Here is a 22720-nt window from a genome sequence, read left to right as displayed (position 1 = left end):
TCGCCAAATCTAGACAGATAAAGATAATAATGAAATAAAAAAGGGATCGTGTTGGTGCAGGCTCTGTAATCTCTGTACCTTGGGGATGAAAGCAGGATTGTGAGTGACAGGTCACCCTGGGCAACTTAATGAGACCTTGTCTAAAAGAAAGAAAAAGGAAGCAGGAAGGAAGAAGGAAGGGAGGGAGGGAGGAGGGAGAGAGAGACCCACATCATACACAGAAATGGAGATGAACAAATCTGATGATCTGAATATTCTGAGTAGCAAAGCACTCCAAGTGGGGCCTTGGCCTTTGCTTGCTGGACAGTCCTTGTGCAGATTTCATTTATAAAAATGAAAGATTCCAGTTGTTCCTTAGGGAACTATAATTTGGGGACTCGGAGACTTAAGTTCATTAGGAAGGTTTATAATTGATGGCCAACAGACTTTCCTTCATCAAAACTGATCCCGTTTGTAGCTCCTGGAAAGTGTTCTTTGGGTTGCTTATTATGCAATTTTCAATTTTCTTTCATCCTGACCCCCCTTCTCTTGTGTAAGCCTCGTTTCAAAGAGAAACCTAAATCAAGGATTTGGTGAGATGCAAACTGTTGTACATTTGTAGACATACTGTCTTGTCTGTTTTGCTCTGCAAAAATTACACTTTCCTGATATAAACTGTAAGCTGCTTAGGGAAGAATTCCAGCAATTTGTCTCTCCCAACCTTGCACGAAGCAGTCAGGGAAGCAGTTTCTGCACAGTGACTCCCTAGTCTTGTTTAATTTCCTCAGACAAAACAAGAGATTGCGGTGGTGCCTGCCAGTTCAAAGCAGCGCGTCTCCCTGGATTGTCACTTCATGAATCAGGAAGCTGGAGCTAACGGCTCTTGAGTCATCATCATCCAGTCTGGTTCTTGTTATATAGACGACAAACTGAGGTCTAGATTAAGTAGGTCCTTGAAAGGCATGCCATTTGCAAATGAAAAAAAAAAAAAAAGTCTTGAATTCTGCTTTGTTTAAACCTTAGGATTTCCTAGCGCTGCCTCTCCCCCCCCCCCCCACTTCATTTTTGCTTTTCCAGACAGGGTCCCTCTGTGTAGTCTCAGCTGTCCTGGAATTTGCTCTGTAGACCAGGCTGGCCTCAAACTCAGTGATCTACCTGCCTCTGCCTCCCAAGTTCTGGGACTAAAGGGGATGGGCCACCGCACCCTGCTTAGAGGTTTCCTTTTGCCTTTTGGGTTTTTGTAACCAAGGCTGCCCTCAAATTGTATATGTAGACAAGAGTGAACTCCCGAGTCTTCTCCCTCCACATTCCCGTGGGTCACAGGCTTGTGCCTCCATGCCCGGTGCGTGTGCTGCTGGGGACTGTTGCAGGGCTTCCTATGCCAGTGCTGTCTGCCACCAAAGTTACATCCCCAGCATTCTGCCCGATTCTCTTCCCTTCTTTCTTTAAAAAAAAAAAATGGTTTCTTTATTTTTATTTTATGCGCATTGATTGGTGTTTTGTCTGCATGGATGTCTGTGTAAGGGTGTCAGATCCTTCAGCATTGGAATTCAAGACATTTGTAAGCAGCCCTGTGGGTTCTGGGAATTGAGCCCAGGTCCCCTGGAAGAACAGAATGGTGCTCTTAACCACTGAGCCATTTCTCCAGCCACCTGATTGCCTTTGTAACAAGTATTCATGTTCTAGAATGAAACACTAGTTTCTCCCCTAAGTGCGTTGTTATTTATCCTGTGCTCAGAACAGCATCAGGCTAGCTCAAGGTGATCATCAGCCGTGGGTTTGTATGATAAAGCTTGGCTTTGAAGCTTCTATTTTCATGTAGTAAGAGAACTCCTGGTTCTTCTCTACTTCTAGACTATTCCAGGGCGGGTACACCTTTACCATCCTGGCCATCCTGGTCAGAGGTGAATGGTGTAGTCTCACCAAGAGGCTTTCTGCTGGCAAGCTGAATCTAGCCCTTCTTAGTCTCAGCTCTCCAATTGGCTGCTGTGTGGCATAGCAAAGCTGTGTGAGAGAGCTACAGGGGAAATTGGAGGGGTCCCCGGGGGAGGGAAGTGGGGGGGTGTGGCTCTAAAGAGATGAGTTAGGTAGAACAGATTGCTGTAAGCGACTGCAGTCCTGTTCATACTTTTACCCAGAGTTATGACATAGAACACACAGACATCTCAGCCCTTTTCTGAAGAACATTGCTGGAGGGCATCTGTCTCGTTGACAGCCTCAGTTGGAAAGAAATATACATGTTTTTTTTTTCCTGTATGATAACATGTCCGGAGAGGTGGTTTTTGACATCCTGTTCCTATGTGATGGGAAACCACAGATGCCACTTTGGAAGGAAGCAGAAACATGGTTGTACTGGGGGAAGAGGTGGTGAACAACCGAATTGTTCTGTGCATCTTATAGGAGGGTTCCAAATAGTATTTAAAATAGTTCCTTCAGAAAATGTGTGCATACTCAATGGAGTTTTATTCAGCCATAACAAAATAAGAATGACATTATACATTTACAGGGTGACGGATGGAAGTCTAGAGTCTCATGGCAAGCAGTCAGTCAGACTGAGGATGACAGATGTTGCAGTCTAGACTTGTATGTGTGTATACATACATGCACATATATGTCTGTGTGATGTGACAGTCGAAAGGACGGTATGTGAAGGGAAAGGGGACTACGGAGGAAGGTGGGGGGAAAGGCAAAGATAATGGGGTATAAAGTAAAGGACCAATCATGTGCTTAAAAAGTAAAATAAGGAGTGGAAAATGTGGCTCAGTTGGTAAAATGCTTGCCTGGCATGCACAAAGGCCCGAGGTTCAGTCCCTAGTATTGCATTCACTGAGTATGGTGCTACACCACAATCCCAGCCCTGGGAGGAGGGAGGCTGGGAAATCAGAAGTGGTCAGAGCTATATAGAGAGTTAGGAGGCTAATGAGACATCCATGTTACTCAAACAAAATATGTAAACAGGGTTGTTATTTGTACCTTGAATTCTTCTCTGAGTTAAGTCTGTACCTCATGAGTAGACAACGGCAGTATGATAGAGGAGAGGGTGAATTTGACAGATCATAGAAGAAAAAGTGAATAGTTAAGGCTAGAGCATTTTGGGGTTGCTGGTCTTTGGGGGGGATGTGTGCGTGCGTGTGTGTGTGTGTGTGTGTGTGTGTGTGTGTGTGTGTGTGCGCGCGCGCGCGCGCGCGCGACTAGGGTCATTCCTGTCTATGTGCATTCATACATGCATGTCTGTAGTTTCAGCTGTTCTAGGCAGATGCTTATCCCTGGAGCCCACAGTGCGGGGCTACCTTTGAGCGCCTCTGCTTACTTTCCCATGACTAAGAACCAGGAAGAGCGAAGATGGTCATTGCGCAGCTTGTGACAAAGTGGCCTCACTGCTTCCTGTTTCCGTGGGGGAGGGGTGGTAGGAAGAAGCATGTTATGGGGTGGCAGTGAATGGGATCTAGGTGGTGTCCAGAACTGCAGTGCTGGGTTTGCTGCAGAAAACCCTCCCTGTACTCCATGGGTAAACCATCGGAGCCAACCGGAGCCGTCAGACGGAGCTGAACTGTATGTAGTGTGGTGAGGCTGCAGCCTCTCCAGGTTGGGGACACACACACAGGCCAGGGAAGCTGGAACTCCCTCCTCCTGAGTTCTCTGTCATTTCTCCTAACCCACTTCCCCAGCCAGTCCTTATTCAGAAACCACAGCCTGTCCTGAAAGCACAATAGAAAACAACTTCTTCAGGCTTCTAGACCAGGACTGCAGAAGGACACCGTTTGAAACTGTGGCCTCCTTCATGAAGGGGAGGCCATTTCTGAGAGGTGGCGGGGGTGTTCTTAGTCTCTTCCCTCACTGACAAGTTTACTGTGACCCAAGCCAGGCTGCAGCCCAGGGAGAGGAGAATAGGTTGTGTCTGCCACGGGCAAGGACAGGGACACCTTTCTTTCTGAACCGGGTAGGACGTTTTTCATGACCCTTGTAGGAAATGAAGATGGATGGAGTGACCATCCTCATGTGGTGGTCACACATGTAGAGATGGATCCGACAGTGAAATTCCTTGTAGTGTTTACAGCTGAATCTCCAAGCTGGTTCTTTTTTCTGGGGTGGTTGCAGATTACTCGCTAATAAAGACAAGAAATATATCTGTTTAAAAAGAACTTTCTCTGAAGCATAGTTTACAGAGGGTGACATCCATGTGTTTTCCCACCCGAGCCTTCTTCCCAGTCCCCGGTTTAGTCACTTTAGGAGCTGTGGAATTGTCACCACAGTTCAGTCTGGAGTGTTTCACCTCCCTCAATAGTTCCGGAATGGAGAGGTTGCTCAGTGACCGACCTCATATCTACCTCAAGCAGCAAATCATTTGCTCTGTTGTCTGACAGATTAGCATATTCTGAACATCTCCAAAATAGATAGAGTAAAAGACGTATTTGCTTATGTCTTCTTTTGCTTAGCGTACTTTGTGGTTATGCAGGTTGTGGCATGTGTCGTGTATCATTTTTCATGGCTGAATGGTATTCTGTTGCGTGGATTTATGGTCAGCACTCTTACCTGTTTTAAGTAGGGCACAGGAGCCACACCTCGTGTTTATCTCTCTGACGTCACTCTCTAACACAGTTTGTGATACAAAATAGGCGACCAGTCACCATGACGGACAGTGGGAAAGGGACTCTGTTGCTTGACAAGGTGTGATTTCGTTTCAGACCAAAACAATTTGGAAAAGATATTGTGTCTATTGAATATGTGTAGATATTTTTTCTTCTCATTTTTTTTTCCTTTTGGGTGTGTGTATGCATGTGTGAATAGTGTATGTGTGTATGTCTGTGTACATGCATGTGTATGCATGTAGGATGTGTTTAGGGAAGAGATCAACATTAAGTGTCTCCTTCCTTAGCTCTCCACTGTCTCCATTGCTCTGTGTTGTCTTTTTTTTTTTTTGAGACAGTTTCTCTCATTGAGTCTGGAGCTTACTAATTATCTAGACTGGCTGACCAGTGAGCCCCCAGGTGTCCTCCTGCCTTAATATCCCCTATGTAAGGTCACAGGTGCACCTGTGCCCACACCTGGCTTTTAAATGGGTGCTGGGGTTCCACCATCAGATCCTCATGTTTATGGGGCAGACACTTTACCAGTTGTAATTCTTAAGTGATACAGTAGAGTAGCTGCCTACTAGCAACTACATCATTTTAGGTACTGTTAGTCATCTAGAGTAATAGAATAGGAGAGGGTATGCTTAGGCTCCGTGTCAACGCCACACCATGTTTTATCAGGTTGTATGTTTTCCTATCTTCACAGGGTGTGGTTGTGCAGTCCACCTGGTAGAGATATCAAGACACAGCTGTACCGTAGTTTGTGTGCCCAGCCACAGCTGAGTTGTTTCTGCGTGTTGACTCTTGTGACTAACACAGCCACGCTGGTTTCCTGTGGCTGCTGTAACAAATGATGACAGATTCCATGGCTTGAAACAACAGGAGTGTGTTATCTCAAGTTCTGGAGCCCAGAGTTCTGAAATGAAGGTGTGGACTGGTCTGCTTGCCCCTGGAGACTCTCGGGAGAGTCTATCCCATGCTACTGCCAGCTTCCAGGGTGGCCAGCTATCTCTGTTGCTAGGCTACAGCAAATTTTGGCGTCCATTCTTTCTCCTTCCCTTCCTTCAACATGTAGGAAACACCCTAAGATAACTACGTGTCCTCTCTGTTACCTCTTTGCCGGATAAGGTGGCACCCACAGGTTGAGGGAGATTGGCGAGGATGTCTCAGGGGCTACTCTTCAGCCCATTGCAGCCACCGTGAACATTGAGATAAGGGTATTATTGTGTAGGACTGACGTAGTTTTTCTTCTTCTTGTTGCTCTCCTAGGAGTGAATTTGCTGAGTCATGTAGTAAATTTACGTCACTTTTAAGAAACTTCCAGTCTAGTTTCTGAAAGATCTCTTGTTTTGTAATCCTATGGGCCAGGGATTCGAGCGCTTGTAACTCCGTAGTCTTGGTAGATGTCTTTTTAAACACAGCGTTCTAGTAGGTGTGAAGAGGCATCTGATGGCGGTTTTGATTTGCATTCCCTCCGTGACTAATAGTGCTGAACGTGTTTCATGTGCTTCTTAGTCACTTGTGTGGAGTTACGATAAAATACCTATGCAAAGCTCTGGCCTGTTCTTCCCCATTTCAGTTGTGAGTTAGTCTGCTGTTTTCTGTGGGACCCTAACCTTACCCATCCTAATGTTACTAGGTAACTAGGGTTACTCTGTCCCTAGAGCATCAAGAGCTGGGCCCTGGTGCCATCCTGGCATTGTGACCTATATCACTCTGTTGATAGAGGGCCCTTCATGTGCAGCCTTTGCACCTGGTGAGCACATGTCAAGGAAGTCAAGAGACCACTCTCCTGTGCCCTAAATAAAGACCATAAGCTTAATGAGTTTCAGATTGGCTGTTGTCTTGTAGACAAGGGGCTGGATCCAAAGAACTTCTCATTGTATTCTCTGGCCTGGATTCTTCTGTAGTGCTATCCCAGCTTTTAATTAAACAGTTATTTCTGGGATTTATCTATTTGATACCTTTCTTCCCCCACCCCCCTGCTAGACTATTATTTTTTCTGGTAGTTGAAGCTACATCTATGTATTTTATGTGACACAGCACATGGTATGTGCTAGGCAACCAGTCAGCGTGTTGGAGGAAATACAGCCCATGTTTTCTGCTTTACATAGAGTGGAACACATGAAATCATTCAGCATTGGATGGCAAAAGGGGACCTCAGCTGACAAATTCCCTTCATTTGATTGGTCTGTAGGCTTGTCTTTGGGGGCATTTTCTCAACTGTTAGTTGATGGAAGGTAGCCCAGCACACTGTGGGCAGTGCCATCTCTAGGCAGGTGGGACCGATAAGAAAAGTAACTGAGTGAGCCAGAGAATGGAAGCGGCAAGCAATGTTCCTTCCTGGCTTCTGCTTCAGTTCCTGCTCCCAGGTTCCTGTCTTGAGCTCCTATCCTGCCTTGGGTTCTCTAGATGACCAGTTGTGAACCTGGTCAGTATCTTACCACGGCAACAGAGAGGTAAACTAGAACAGATAGACCAGTCACTAACTTTTGCATGTGACATTTCATAGCATGTTTTCTAATCCCCTCTCTTCTCATCCACAGCAATCTATAACTACAATGCGTCTCAAGATGTGGAACTCTCCTTGCAGATCGGTGACACGGTCCACATCCTGGAGATGTACGAGGGTGAGTGCAATGGCCTCCTGCTGGGCGGGGCCCAGGAAGAGCCTATAGGAATTACTTATTAATAAAGCACTTAGCCTTAAGACCCATGTGCTCTACTCACCCTGCTGCAGTAGGAAGTACCCAAGGTGATACCGCTCCATGCTGGGGTGTTTTCAACAGAGCCTGCTCATGGGACTGTGGATATGCCCGGACATCAGCATCAAGGTTTTTGCCACTGGATACAGAAGGGTTCAGCGGCAGAGTTGGCCAGGGGAGATATACATGGGACATCAGGCTTGTGGGAGCTGGAAGGAAGCCTTGCTATTTAGGGGTGGATCTCTTTCTACTCAGTGCCCAGTATTGCCAGATTCAGGGAGAACGAGAGTGAGGCCTTGTGATGGTACCGAGCCTCTGAGAGAACTGGGTCAGGACTGTAACAGCAGGTTCTACCTGTGTTTGTCCATTTCCTCCATCTAGCTCAGGCCTGGGCAGGGGTTCTGGTTAACCTGGGCAATACTTAAGATTGTGTGTGCAAAGCCCAGATGATGCCTGCATCCACCCATTCCACCCTAGGAGACCTCCAGGAACATCTCTAGTCCCAAACTCCAGGGCAACAAAAGCATACCTAAGCCATCGAGGTGGAGGAGCAAAACAGAGGACAGACTTTTGAGCCCAGTTTATCATAACCCCGTGAAAGTTGGGGTGAGGAGATGGCAGGAAGCTAGGTAGATTTTTCTTAGAGCAAAGCTTGTTGGTACCGACACTCTGCATTGGTAAATGCTGGGAGAGTGGAAAGGCAAAAGTATCCTCTAGGAGCCTGTGTGGATCTCTAGGTTGAGACAGGATGATACAAGAAGGGGAAGAGATGGGAAGCCTGGGCGGTAGGAAGCAGGATTTGGCCATAATTAAGCTGCTTGCATGGAAGACTGCTGTGATGGCTTCCTCCCTTAAAGCTGGGTCTTTGCCTTTCTCTTTTCCTTCCATATCATCCCATTGTAGCTGGTTGGCTTCCAGGGGCAGCATGTAGCCAGAGACGACCGTGTGGACTCTCCACCCATGCTCCTTCTTTTACCGTCACCCTTCCCAAACTCAGGCCTCACCACTACACTCATACTACCTGACATACATATTTCAGGACTCTTGCTTCTGGAAACCACAGTTCCCTCAGACCCCATTAGGTCGGTCCTTTGCCAGGGGGGCAGATACATATATACTCTGGTCCCTGTGGACATACTTTCCCATTGTGCAGGTTAAAAGCACATGCTCAACTTTTGTAACTTCTATGTGGGCTTGAAGAAATGTACATTTAAGGATCATTGAGTATTCAGTTCCATACATGACATTTGGACAGATTTTTTTACCCAGTTTTTCAATCTGCTATATGCTAACTTTTTTTTTCTGCTTTTTTGGTTACTGTGTTGAGTCTTTCACCATGATTGTAGTTTCTGTCTCTACAGAAATGGGAGGGTTTTTTTTTTTTTTTTTTTTTTTGCTTTATGTAGTCTCAAACCTGTTTTTAGAATATATATGCCTACCATTTTAGAACTGTGCTAAACAGCTCTATCCAACTCCTGCTTATTAAGCCATTTAACTGTCTTCATCCATGGTAGTGCTTTATGCTTTACTGAAATTACAGCCAACTCATTGTGAGGCCCAGCTCTCTAATTTTTGTCCTGGTGGCCCCATAAGGCCCTTTAAAATGCTACTTTAAGCCATTCAGACATCCTTTCTTACATCAACAAATGCCCCAGGCAAGACGCTGCCACAAGTACTAGGCTGGTTTCTTTGGGGTTTGCCTTTCTGCAGATTTTGGCATGGAAATTCTTCTTTTGTCTCCAGTATGTTCTCTGTCTCTGTTTCTCCCCCTGCCCCCCTCTCTCTGAGAAAGAGTGTGTGTGTGTGTGTGTGTGTGTGTGTGTGTGTGTGTGTGTGTGTGTGTTTTGGTGGGGGTGGGGGTGCTTTATAACTACCTTATGGAGTGCATCAGAGAAAAATAGAGTATTGATGTTGGTCTGACATAAAGTTAACAACATCCCTGAAATGCATTCTTAAGATTGTTTCCTCAAAAAAGATTGGTTTTAAAAATTTTTATGTGGCTCTAATATATTTTTGTGGTAGTTATTTGAAGCATGCTGTCCTCATAGAATACATATTAGTGTGGTTTTGAGTGTGTCCACTCTTACACTTTGTCTCGTGGCCTCACTGAGAACTGATCTTGGTTCAAAATGCAGGTTGAACGTTTCTTACCCAGCATACTTGGTACTGCAAGTGCTTATGATTCAGATGGTTGGGGATTTTGGAATATGCATAATGAAACATTTAGGGAATAGCACCTAGTTGTAAATTCATCTTTTTTTTCCTTATGTGTCCTATGCACATAGCCTGAAGATAATTTTATGCAGTATTTTGATAATGTCATCATGGTGTGTCATCCACCTGTGATATCATGTCAGTGCTTAGAAAATGTTGAGTCTTGGAGTATTTTGGATTTCGGAGTTTTGGACTGGGGATGTCCGTATTGTATTTGATACAAATACAGACACAGAAATCTCATCTGCTTCTAATCCCATATGATTGAGTTCCCAAAATCTCCATCCATGGTTCTTTTAGGATATCGCTGATCATACACAGTGTGATTGCAGGGAGTGTTGGCCCACTGACCATCATACAGAAAACCTCACCACTGCTGTGCTTTGGGCATGATCAGGAGCTGTCCACCCAGCCAGCAAGAAAACATTTTCTTGTAATTGTTTCCATAGAGTGTTTGTGTGTTGCTTTTAGAACTCGAGACTCTCAGAGACGAATGCCACCGCCCGTGTTTTCAGAGTGGGCTCATGTCCTGGTGTGTGCAGGGAAACATCTACGGACAGAGTTCATAACCTCTGAGTGGCATGTTAGTCCCACACAGATTATTACATCGGATTATAGTTTTCCAATCGTGTTTCTTTTATGGGATTCATTTTGAAGTAGTGCCTGCCTTGCCCAGCACTCAGGGGGAGGCTCTTGTATCTGCTCAGTACTTCGAGTTCTTGGCGCAAGGCTTGAATTCCTCTATTATTTCAGGCCGTTGAGGACTGGGAGCAGGAGTGCTTTGCAAACATGAGACCTGCAGGAAGTGCTGAGTAATGACTTGTGTTCATTGCTCCACTCCCTGCTCCTGTCTTCCTTGAAAACAAATAAACAAAATGGAAACACCCATGATACTGCCGGAGAGAATGCCAGGGTAAGGCTGGCACCGTTTCTTGGCCTCCAGGGTTTTATGTCTTGAAACTTCCTGTTGGTGACTCGGGGACTCTCCCTCGGCACATTCTGCCCCACCCCACCTTTGGGACAAGCATGCCTGAGCTGTGTGTGCTGTTCTGGCATGGACCCCAGTCCTCCCAGACAGTTTTTTTTTAAAAAAGTGTTTTCAGTCCACAACCCACAACAGAGTACCACTGAGGACCCTGGCTGCTTCCTGCCCTGTGGTTCAGTGAGTGATTCCCCAAGAGCAATGACTGCTTGGAGGCACAGCTGACTCCTGCTCAATCTCCAGGTGCCCACCATAGCTTTTGACGAGCAATAGGCCCTCAGCAAAAGTCTGGAATGAGTGCAGGTGAAATAAGAGATGGTGATGAGCTGGGAAGCACCCCCAATCTCTTGCCCTCTGCAGCCCACACAAGGATTTGGTTATTGCATATGTTTTTGCTTTAACAGCAGCTTTATTAAGATATAACTCAAATGCCACACAGCTTACTCACAGTCTGATTCTGTGGTTATTTACTAAGCATACGGAGTTGGGTAACTGTCAATCACTGTCTGTTTTCATTAACCCCAATTCTACCACTTATCAGCCATTCCCCTGACTCTAGGCAAATGCATACCTGTTTTCTGCTTCTTGAGTTTATTTATTCTAGACTTCTATAGTAGTGCAGCCAAACAGTGTCTGGTGCTTGGTGGCAGGCTTCTTGAGATTAGTGTTTTCAGATTCATGAATACTCCAGTTTGGACTAATACTTCATTGCCTTTTCTTTCAGTTAGCATTCCTTGCATGGACATAACCACAGTTCATCCATGCATCCTCAGACAGATGTTGGAGCTTTCTAGATCTTTCAACCATAATGCTGCTCTAAACTTCACGGACCAGTTTTGTGTTTTTATTTCTCTTAGGTAGACCCCAGGAACTATGACTGCTCTGTTGTCATATGGTAACTCCGTGTTTAAATGTTTGAAAAGCTTCTAGACGGCTGAATCTTTGACTTAAAGCCAGAAGACCTCAGTCTTTAAAGAGAGAGCTGCTCGCTCTTACTTGTCCTTTGCATCTCATAACTGCCCCCCCCAACTTAATTTGTTAAAGAGGAAAGAAGGAAGTGAGTTGGTAGAGAGGCTGTATACTGCTTCTTTGTAGTTCCCTAGAGCTGCATGCCTTGAGAGACTGTAAGAGAAGAGAACTCCTTTAGTCCTGAAGCAGATTCCCTTGGCCCTGATCTGCCTGGGATTGCTGCTCTTTCTTTGCTCCCTTAAGCCCTGGAAGGTATTTGGCAATGAGACATCCATCCCCCCACCCCCACCCCTAACTCCCAAATGTTCTTTCCTGCTCCAGACCCACCCACGAGCATGTGGACAGAGACGCCGGGCATTTCAGCTACACTCACCTTGTTTTTCAGCCATACCTGCTTCCCATCTACCCTGTGCCCAGTGCATTAAGCACAGGAGATGTTCTAAGTCTGGTCAAAGGAGTGATAGAACAGCCAGGTAAACTCTCATAGGGTTTACCTAGAAAGATAGACAAGAAATCAAGCAAACAAACACACAAATATCCAGTCACTACGGGGAGAAGAGGACGCTGCTGCTGAGACCATCGAGGGTAGAGACAGATGGAGGACCAAGTTAGGTTAGGTGGCTCACCCCGGTCTCGGCTAACTGTCCCCAAACAAGGTGCTTCAGCTCTCTTGGTGTTGGGAATGCTCCATTTAAATTTGGGTCGCTCGTCGACTTGGACGTGATGAATCACAGGGTGGCGCATTGAAAAAGATGTGGTGCTTTATAAGTGTAAGGTTGTCAGCGTCCAGTCACCACGGAGCTTTTCTCCCCCGTGACTAATCTAAATCTACTACAGATGGCTTCAAGCCCAGGGCCTGCTGTTCTTCAAAGTGCAGGTCTTCCGTGCTGAATTCATATCCATCAACCGACTCTGTCAGGTCCTTAAACCACCCATGAGCTCAAGAGCGTGAGTGGCTGATGTGCTTGGGGACTCTGAGGTCATCGCACACAGTCAGCCCCCGGAGAAGTAACTAAGTGAGATATTGTCTCGCAGGTGGTCTGAGCTCGGCAGAGGCAGGCACAGGATAACACTTTGTATTCAGAATCATTTTTGAAGACTCAGAGGATAACACAAATATTCAGACAGGAATTAGGGAAGATGGGCAGCCCTGGAATGTGGAAAGGAATAAGACACATGGACATGTGGGGCCTCCCTTTTTATACGTTACTTTTATATGGAACAAGGCCAGTAAAACTCACCCGAGTCAGAAAACCCATTTCCACATGTAGACTGAGAGCATTCCTTGTCTAAAGTGCTTAGAAGCAGAGGATTTGGCTTTAAATTTTTTGGAGTATTTACATATTAAATATATATCATAAAACATTAGGAGAACCCAAGTAAAAACACAAAATCCATATATGTTTCATATTCACCTGTCAGGTATAACTGGAAGGCAATTTTGTAGAGTATTTTTTAGCATACCTGCCCCTTGACTGAACCTGTCACATGGTCAGGAATGGCATTTCCCTCTTACAACTTGATTCCAGAGTCCAAAGGTTTTAGAATTTAGAGCCTTACATTTTGGACTTTTAAAAGGATGTGCAACCTGACCAATGAAAAGAAATGAAAAATGGATTCTGACTTGGGTGGTACACGCTTTGAACCTCCTCTTCTTAAGCAGGCCTTTGCAAGTAGGTACAGAGAATGGTGTCATAGCAGCAGGTCAGTTACCTGGTAGTATATTTTGTCCCTGCAGTTAGTGAACCCTCCTGACAGAGAGTTGACAAAGAAAGGGTGCATTTAAAATTTTAAAATTCTAGCAGAGGCTTGGTAATCATCTTTTTGAGGGGCTGTAGCTAGAACTTCTCAAGTATAACGTGACATAGGACGCTAGCTAACTTTCTGGGAGTGTCTGATTGAAAATAGGTTGTCACATGCTGTAGTCCTGAGTGACCACGGCCTTTAAACAGCTATCCCCAGAGCCATTGTTCCCTCCCTTATGTTCATTTCATTGTTTGCCGAGCCTTGTTCAGTGGCCGTAAGCCAAGAGAGAGACCAAAAGAACAACAACGACAACAGCAAAAAGCAAATGAACTAAACAGAATCAGGAGCTGAGGATGTGCCTCACCTAGTGTTCAATCCCCACAGCCATCAAGACCAACTTTTAGACTGCCAAGATGGCTGATCTGGTGAAAGCGTTCGCTCTGAAGCCTGAGGGCTTAAGTTTACCCTCTAGTATCCATGGTGGGAGAAAAACCAACTCCAGAATGCTGTCTTCTGACTTCCACATGCTTGTCACACACAGACACAGACACACACACACACACACACACACACACACACACACACACACACACACACACACACCACCATAATGGCATATCAAATATATTAGATAAAAAAGCTACATTGGGATCCTCCATATGTTTGTAATACTCTGTTGCCCTCTCTTCGTTAAGATCCTAGGAGGTATTTTATAATTCTGAATCCATACTGTCATTGTGGCCTAGTTATAGAAACAACTGCCTTTCCAACCATAAATGGCAGCGAGCCCAGCAGCTCGAATCTGATGACAAGTTCTGCGTGCAGACATTTGGCTTTAGCTTGGGAAGCAGTTAGGGCTTCATCATGTTTTGTTGAGGGTGCATGGTCACTTCCCACATCTGCTTGACCTTTACCTTATGTGCAGCTTGTCATCAGACACACCTCTGGGAACATTCTTTCCTGAACTGTGTTTTTTTAAAGACATGTGGTAGTAGGAGTGTGTCTGGGAGAGACGTTAATTAAATGTGGCAGCCATTGAAATGTCTCTTCTCCGATCGAGTCCCTGTGTGTGTGTGTGTGTGCGTGCGTGCGTGCGTGTGTGTGTGTGTGTGTGTGTGTGTGTATACACGTGTGGGGGTACGTGAATGTGGTGTATGTGTGGGGGAATGCACATGCATGCATGCATTTGAAAGCAAGAGGCCAATCTGTCATTCCTTCAGGGGCTGCCCACTTTGTTGAGGCAGGGTCTCCTTCTGGGATCTGAGACTGACCAGCCTAGCTTGGCCGGCTGGGTATTCTGCTATTTCCTCTTCCCAGTGTTGAGAGGATAAGCGTACACGGCCACATCCAGGTTTTCACATGGGTGCTCGGGAGCAAACTGAGATCCTCAGGCTTCTGTGGCAAGGACTTTACTAACTGAGCCATCGTGTGGCCTTCCCATTAAGCCTTATAAAACAGAGAATGCCTTCTCCCGATTTTTCTTTCAAGGTAATGTTTGAATGTGCTGTTGAAATACATCCTAACATATGTTCTTTAGACATAGGCATCTGTCCAATCCCCTGATGTGGAAATTATATCTCTTTCCTGAGTGGTACCTTGGTTCCATTATCCATCAAGCACTAGCACTTGGCATTGACCCATCTGGGCAGCTGCCTGCCAATCTACAGAGGCAAGTGAACCTGAAAACAAAGAAGTTTCTGGAATGCCCCCATTGGAATGTTCCCAGCAGCTCTGTCAGACTGATTCTGGTCTCGGGATGTTGGTTAGATCAAGGGGTGGGAAAAGGGCGTGGTGTAGTAGAGCAGAGTGGTACCTGTGCCTTTGATTGCTGGGCCATTCACCTTTGGTTATAAAAAAAAAAAGTGCTTTCTAGATAGCACATCCCCAAACTACCCTGAGGCCAAGATTCCGTTCAGGAGTAGGAATTGGAAACCAGCGTGACCATGTTGACCCACCTAGAGGAGAAGTTCTGTGAAGGCCCCCAAGGCAAGGCGTGTCCCTTGTCTTGCACTGGACACATCTGAATGTGTGTCACTTCTTGTCTGTTCACTGTGACCTGGCCCTTCACCCTTCACCCTGCACCCTAACACTTGGAGCAGATCTCTTGTCCGTTGAGCTATGCTCTAGTTGGAAATAGAGATTTGTGTTCTCTGTTATTATCTGTCCTAGGTAAACAGAAAAAAGATCTTAATGTTTTTAGGCAGAGTTAGAGTTTATAGTGGAGTGGCCTTAAAAACCGGAGTGTGTGTGAGCGTGAAGGAAGAAAAGATTGAAGGCTTCATTGCATTAGATCGGTAGTTTCCTCCAGAGCCTAGATGTGTTCTGTTCATGAGGGAGCAGGGCCTTGTCTCTGGTAGTCCTGCTAGCTCTGCCCGCCCTCACCTTACACTTGTGTGGTTTGTAGGTACAGATTTTATTCCACACTCCTTCCAATAGTCTGCGCTAGGTCAAAGAGACTTTGTATTCTCCTTAACACACTCATCAACTGTCTACCAGGCTCTGCAAACAAGGATCCTTTTCTGCTTTAAAATAAATGTTGAAGGGGCCGAAGAGATGGCTCAATGGCTTAAAATAGTTATTGCTCTTCCAAAGGACCCAAGTTCGGTTCCCCAGCATCCACATCAGGTGGCTCACAAACACAACTCCAGCTACAGGGAATCTAATGTCTCTGGCCTTTGGAGGCACCTGTACACACACACACACACACACACACACACACACACACACACACACACACACTTTAAAATGATAAAAAAGTAAAAGTTGAGTGAGAGTAATCAGAATTCATTATATACATGTATAAAATTGTCAAAACTAACTTAATTGAGTAAATAAAAAAAATGAAAGTTGGGTTGGGGATTTAGCTCAGTGGTACAGCGCTTGCCTAACAAGCACAAGGCCCTGGGTTCGGTCCTCAGCTCTGACAAAAAAAAAAAAAAAAAAAAAAAAAAAAGAAAGTTGAAGTTGGGTGTGATGGTGCATGCCTGTATGTAATTCCAGGAAACTAAAGCAGAAAGCTCAGGAGTTTCAGGATATCCTAGGCTACACAGCAGTTTTGAAGCCAGCCTAAGCTATATGATGCCTTGTCTCAAAAAGAAAACTAAATTAGTTTCTTGCTCAGATGGTATGCATATTATTCATGCTGATCTGGCCCAAGACTAAAGTCTCCTCATCTAAAAGGCTGAGTTCTGAGTGCCCAGTTTGCCGTCCTCACAGCAAGACCATGGCGACAGCTTGATGCCAGGGAAAGAAACCCCCGTGTTTATCAATGCCAATTGCTTATTTATTTTTAAACAGGGAAGCGGTTAGGTCTCAGGTGCCCTGAGTCCTTCACATTCAAGCTTTCATTAGCAGCCTTGCTTGCCGAAAGGCTGGTAGATTTATCCATTGCGAAGAAACAACAGAATGGGACTATCTTCCCTTCCTTTCAGCCTTGCAGATTATTTGCAAAAGCCCAGGGCCTTTAGATGTGAGCAGCTGAGGCTTTGGACTCCGGGAGGTGGCAGGAATGCTCCCCTGGGACAAACGTGACCCACTGTCCTCTGCAATGAGGGATTTCATACTGAGACTTTCTCCCTCCTTTGAGGGCTGGCACCCAGCTGGCTCAGGAGCCCCCAGGTTCTGCACTTTTGTTGGAGGGACAGCTCACTGGGTTCTGGCCCTGGAAACCTGACAGGTTTACCTAGTCCACAGGGGTACAACCTTTGACTCTGGCCTAATTAAGCTAGCAGGCCTGAGATAGTTAAAGGAAAAACAACAGGATTTAGCACCTGCTCCTCCTCTGTGGATGCTGCCTCCTCTCTGCCCCGTGTGTCATGTGGGTGCTATAAACAGCAACTTCCTCCGTGTCCTTGGCTTTTAATATCTAAGAGGATAAGCATAATTTATTGATCTTTTATATGTGTGTGAGCAGGACAGCACATTTATCTTGTGATGGCGAAATAAAAGGTGTTTGTGTGGAACATTCTATAAGTCACCCATCGAACGGCACTTTCATTGATTGCCTGGGAAGTCTTCAGCATTCCCCAGTAATTGCCTGAGTCTGGAGCATATTCATAACACACTCTTTTGTGAGCCAGAGTCTCCAAGCAGTTCCATTAAAGGCCCCTTTGTATTCGGTTACTTGTTTATGGATCTGTTTCCTTCCTTCTTAAAGATGATGTCTGATACACTCCACTTCAAGAAGTGTTTTTATGTATAATGAATGAACGGCCACATGAGTCATGTAAACCTCAGCCCTGATGGACCTCCTCAGAGACTTCTAACCACACTTTCTCCAGTAGCTCATCTGCTAAGTTAGCCTTCCCCATGTACCCTTTCATTCCTTCCTGACTTGAATCCCTGTGAAATTTTGTTTCTACGGCTCTGTTGTATCTGCTAATTCTTTCTCCCCCTCCTTTGCATAATAAAGTAATGATTAGGGCAGAGAAATACTCCATGTCTTGGTTTCCTAGCTTATGCACCTGTTGATTGAGTAAATGAATTGCAGGTCTGTGCTGCAATTCTATTTTAGAAATAGAAAAAAAAAACTCATTCAAAATCAATTTGGAAGGATGCTGGGAGTAACTAGGATGGATAATGTCGTTGGTGAGACACAAGACAAAGTACAGTCATGGAGAAAGATGCCTGTTCTTTTTCACACCTGACTCAAACTCATTTCAGAGACCATGCCAAACAAAAGTTCTCACCCGTATATGAGTGATACACCATCCTGTTAGAAGTGATTAATTTCTATAGTAATTTTCACTTGATAAGTTTTTCTTCCATTCCTTTTCCACGTTTAAAGACATCAAGGAAAAATTTATATGCTGTAACATGAACTTAGATAAACAGTAGAGTAAGTTTTATCAGATGACACAGTCTGCATGTCACCCCAGAGTGCTCCGAGCTTCCTTCTTAACCTGCGAGTCCCACCTCAGTCATTGGCCACTGTTCTAGTTTTACCTGCTAGTGAACCCTGTGTCAGTGGGATGACGCATGTCTATTGTTTGGTTTTTTCACTCATTATAATGGTTTTTAGAGTCATTCATAAAGTTGTACATTTTTTTTCTGAATTGTTGAGTAGTACTCATTATATAAACATGCCATAACTCAAACATCACTGTGCCTTTCCTTGAGTTCCATATTTAGCTTGGAAGAATTAAAACATCAGTAAGCATTTCTCTAGAGCATTTTTTTTTTTGCATGTGTATGTTTCCATTGATCTTGAATAACTAGGCATGGTAATATTGATAAGTCATAGGATCTGTGTAACTTTAGAAGAAATTACCAGCATGGTAAGAGAGAATTGTCATAGTTGGGGTTCTATTGTGACAAAACTCCATGACCTAAAGCAACTTGGAAAGGAAAGGGTTTATTTTATCCTCTATCTCTGCATCATAGTCCATCATAGAAGGAAGTCAGGTCAGGAACCTGGGAAGCGGGAACTGATAAAGAGGCCACAAAGGAACACTGTTTACCGACTTGCTCCTCATGGCTTGCTCAGCCTGTTTTCTTACACAACTCAGGACTGCCTGCCCAGGGGTGGCACTACCCACAATGAGCTGGGCTCTACCTCATGAAAATATCACATGGGCTTGCCCACAGGCCAATCCTAAGGGGACATTTTTCTCTCGTCCCAGATACGTCTAGGTTTGTGTCAGGTTGACAAAAACCAACCAGCACAAAGGTCCAGTTACACCTAACCCTTGCTAACTGTGTACGTAGTCAGTCTCGTTGACTCTAGTCATTCTAGTGAGTGTATGGTGGTATCCAGCTGTGGCTTTTTAAATGAACGATGTAATTACATAAAAGCCACTGTATTTAACATGTAATTCAGTGAGTTTTGACAAGTGTATATCATCATGAAATACAAACAGAATTAATATATTTGTTTTAGTTACTGTTCTATTGCTGTGATGAGATACCATGGGCAAAGCAACTTATTTAAAAAACAAAACAAAGGGTTGGGGATTTAGCTCAGTGGTAGAGCGCTTGCCTAGCAAGCGCAAGGTTCTGGGTTCAGTCCTTAGCTCCAAAGTAAAAAAAATTTTAAAATTAAAATTAAAAAAAAAAAAAGCAAAACAAAACACATTGAACTGGGGACCTGTTTGTAGTTTCAGTGGGTGAGTCCATGACCATCAAGGCAGGGAGCGTGGCAGCAGGCAGGCAGGCATGTCATTCAAGCAGTAGCTGAGAGTTTACATCTTATCTACAAATTGGAGAGGTGATTGTGTGTGTTTGTGTGTGTGTGTGTGTGTGTGTGTGTGTAAGAGAGACAGAGACTGGGCATAGTGTGAGCTTTTGAAACCTCAAAGCCCACCCCCAGTGACATACTTCCTCCAATAAGACCAAACAAGACCACACCCCATAATCCTGTGATTCTCAGCCTTCCTAATGCTATGACCCGTTAATACAGTTCCTTAATATAGTTCCTCATTTTGTAGTGATTCCCCAACCATAAAATTATTTTTGTAACTATTTCATAATTGTAATTCTGCTACGATTGTGAATCATAAGTATTTTTAGAGACAGGTTTGCCAAAGGGTTTTAATGTATAGGTTGAGACCTGCCGGATTAGGATTAGTAATTAGAAGGATTAATAACCCTCCCCAAACAGGGAACCAAACATTCAAACACATGAGCTATGGGGTCCATTCTTATTCACACTACCATACCATTTTTGACCCCCCTGTAGTTTGAATTTTTCTATCCTACAAGCTGTTCCCAAGTAATCACTCAGAGGCTTAATATTAATTATAAATGATCAGCCGATAGCTCGGGCTTGTTACTAACTAGCTCTTACAACTTAACCCATTTCTGTTAATCTTTGTGCTGCCTTGAGGCTCATGGCTTTTACCTCTATCCCATTTTTTGTGTCCGACTTGTTCTCCATCTGGCTGGCGACCCTCTGATTCCACCCTTTCTCATCCTATCATTCTTAGTTTGGCTTTCCCGCCTAACTTTATCTGGTTCAGCTATTGACCAGTCAGCTTATTTATTAAACCAATCATAGCAACATATATTTGCACAATACAGAAGGATTATTATACAGCAACCCCACCACCACCAAATTCTCTTATTTCCCTTTTTAGTCAGCTTCACATTATACCAATAAACTTGTTATCTATTGTTTTAATTTTGCTTTTGCCTAGCTTGCCAGGATTCATCAGTATTTTTCTCAATTGTAAATTGTACCAGTCATAAAGATACATTAACTGTAAAAGTCTAAAATATTTCAAATTACTTTATTTATTTATTTATTTATTTATTTAGTGTGCGTGCGTGCGTGCGTGCGTGCGTGCGTGCGTGCGTGCGCGCCCGCCCGTCTGTCTATCTGCCTGCCTGCATATGAGTGTGGACATGCATGTGCCCCTCATGAGTGTGGAGGTAAGAGGCCACGAGGCAGGAGTCTGTCCTCTCCATCATGTAGGTTCTAGAGATTGAACTGAGGTCATCGGATGCCTTTACCTAAACACGGAGCCATCTCACTATCCCTGGTTATTTTTACTAGTCCATAATGCAAAACAGCAGTTCCTTGTAACGCCTCCTCATTTCTGAGGAGTTTCAGTTCCTCCTGAACTCTTTCTAGTCTTTTATCCAATGAGGAATTGGCTTTTCCATTTTACTTACTATGGAAGAATACATTAGCCCTCCTATATGCCTCACCCACTCAATGTATACCCGACTTTCACTGTCTGTTCATTTCTAACACGTTCTTTGGATTCTTAAGCCTGTGTGGTTCCAGTGGGAAGAGGTTGTATCCTGGTCACATTTCCTTTCTGGAGTTAATCCCTTTTATCTTGACTGTCTCTGGGCTGACCTTTGTTTGATAGTCCTGGTTTGACAGAGCGTTTCCCTCCCATTAACATGGTCAGCTATTAAATGGTAATGATCATTGTGATTCTTCTTGGGCCCTGAGCTGCCATGCCAGCCTGACCCCTCTGATCCCTGTTTCCCCGGTGCACATGTCCCATGTTCCATGTCATTCCTGTAAGACTCAGTCGTTCAGGGAGGGGGGCCAAGGGTCAGGGCACGCTGCCCATTCCTTCTACCATTCTCCGATGTTGTAGAATATTATTTTCAGCTGTGTTACTTTTGTTTCTGTCGCATTTGTTTAGCTTTGCGAAGCTGTGTTACTGTGCCTGTCTAAATCACTGGATGGTCTAATAGAGAACTGACTGGCCAATAGCAAGGCAGGAAAAAGGATAGGCAGGGCTGCTAGGCAGAGAGAATATATAGAAGGAGAAATCTGGGAGGAAAGAAAAGGAGCCAGAGAAGGAGGAGGACTCCAGAGGCCTGCCACCCAGCTCCACAGCAAGCCACAGAGTAAGAGTAAGATTTACAGAAGTAAGAGAATGGGAAAAACCCAGAGGCAAAAGGTAGACTGGATAATGTAAGGAAAGCTGGCAAGAAACAAGCCAAGCTAAGGCCAGGCATTTTTAAGTAAGACTAAGCCTCCATGTGTGATTTATTTGGGAGCTGGGTGGTGGGCTCCCAAAAGAGTAAAAACAAATAATAACACTCCAAGGCTTTCCTTTTTTAAATCTTCCTGTCCTATAGAGTAACACTATGTACCATTTGCATAAGCCCAAGAGCCTAACACTCATTTTCCCTCCATTCTTTCCCATTGCTAGTGAAGCCGTAAGCAACTCAAGCTGCTTCTAAATATATTCTCATCACTTCCCACTTTCAGAGCGCCCACCATTCTCCTCCCTGTTTCCACCATTTCTTGCCTTCCATGTCTATTCCTCTGTAGCAGCCAGAATACATTTTTATTTTTAAGCACAAGACACGATGTATTTAAAAACGCTCTTCCCCTCCAATGCTTATCATTCTACTTAGGCTAAAGGTTAAGAGTCCACACAGTACATGGCACTTTGGCCTGGGTGACACTTCTGCCTATACATTCATGTCACCAGGGATCGTTTGAGAAGCTCTAAGTCTGGGCTCTATTAAATAAGAATATGTGGGGAGGTGGCTCAGGCTTCAATGTTTTAAAACTTCCCTGGTGAGTCTAATGGATGTCCAGAATGGAGACCCACTCTCCTCTCTTACCCTCATGGTGCCCTCTCCCAGTCTCCTTCTCTGGCCTTGAGCTCTTTCTGTCTTTGGACAGAATTCTTGCCTCATAGCCTTCTCACTGGATGTGCTCCTGTATGGAAGTTTCTTTCCGAGTCATTTTCCTGCCTGGCTTCTTTTAGTTTCTCAGGCTGATCTGAGATGATCTTTGATCATCTTATGGATGCAGACTCCCTACATCCCCGGACACTGCGTGTTACCCTCTCTGACCTCATCATTTCAGTTCTGTGTTCTCGGCTCATTTATATAATAAATGTGTGATAATCAATACGTGCTCTCCACAGCTTGGTATTTGTTGAGCTACCGCAGAGAGAGAAGAACCAGATAGGGACACCTGTTAGGTGGACGCCAGAAAATGCAGTAGCTCACAGGACCAGCCCCTGGACAGGTGAATGAAGCGGGCAGATGGTAGAGTCTTGACTGGTGACAATTATTTAGAGCTAGATAAAGTGAATAAATTTGCCTGTGGCATTAGGAACTTTGATAGTTTCAAA

The 22720-nt window shown here is 44.7% G+C and overlaps 1 protein-coding gene across 1 annotated transcript in view; it reads left to right on the top strand.

The window, feature by feature from the left end:
* Nucleotides 1–22720, top strand: part of Dock5 (dedicator of cytokinesis 5) — a 191216-nt gene that overhangs the window by 45242 nt on the left and 123254 nt on the right. The window contains exon 2 of the mRNA XM_006992034.4: nucleotides 7097–7180. Coding sequence (XP_006992096.1) covers nucleotides 7097–7180 — 84 coding nt within the window. The remainder of the gene's footprint in view (nucleotides 1–7096; nucleotides 7181–22720) is intronic.

Source organism: Peromyscus maniculatus, chromosome 9, assembly GCF_049852395.1.
Source record: "Peromyscus maniculatus bairdii isolate BWxNUB_F1_BW_parent chromosome 9, HU_Pman_BW_mat_3.1, whole genome shotgun sequence".
In the NCBI taxonomy this organism is placed as follows: domain Eukaryota; kingdom Metazoa; phylum Chordata; class Mammalia; order Rodentia; family Cricetidae; genus Peromyscus; species Peromyscus maniculatus.
Note: the sequence above shows the minus strand (reverse complement) of the source record. Positions and strands in the feature narration are given on the sequence as shown.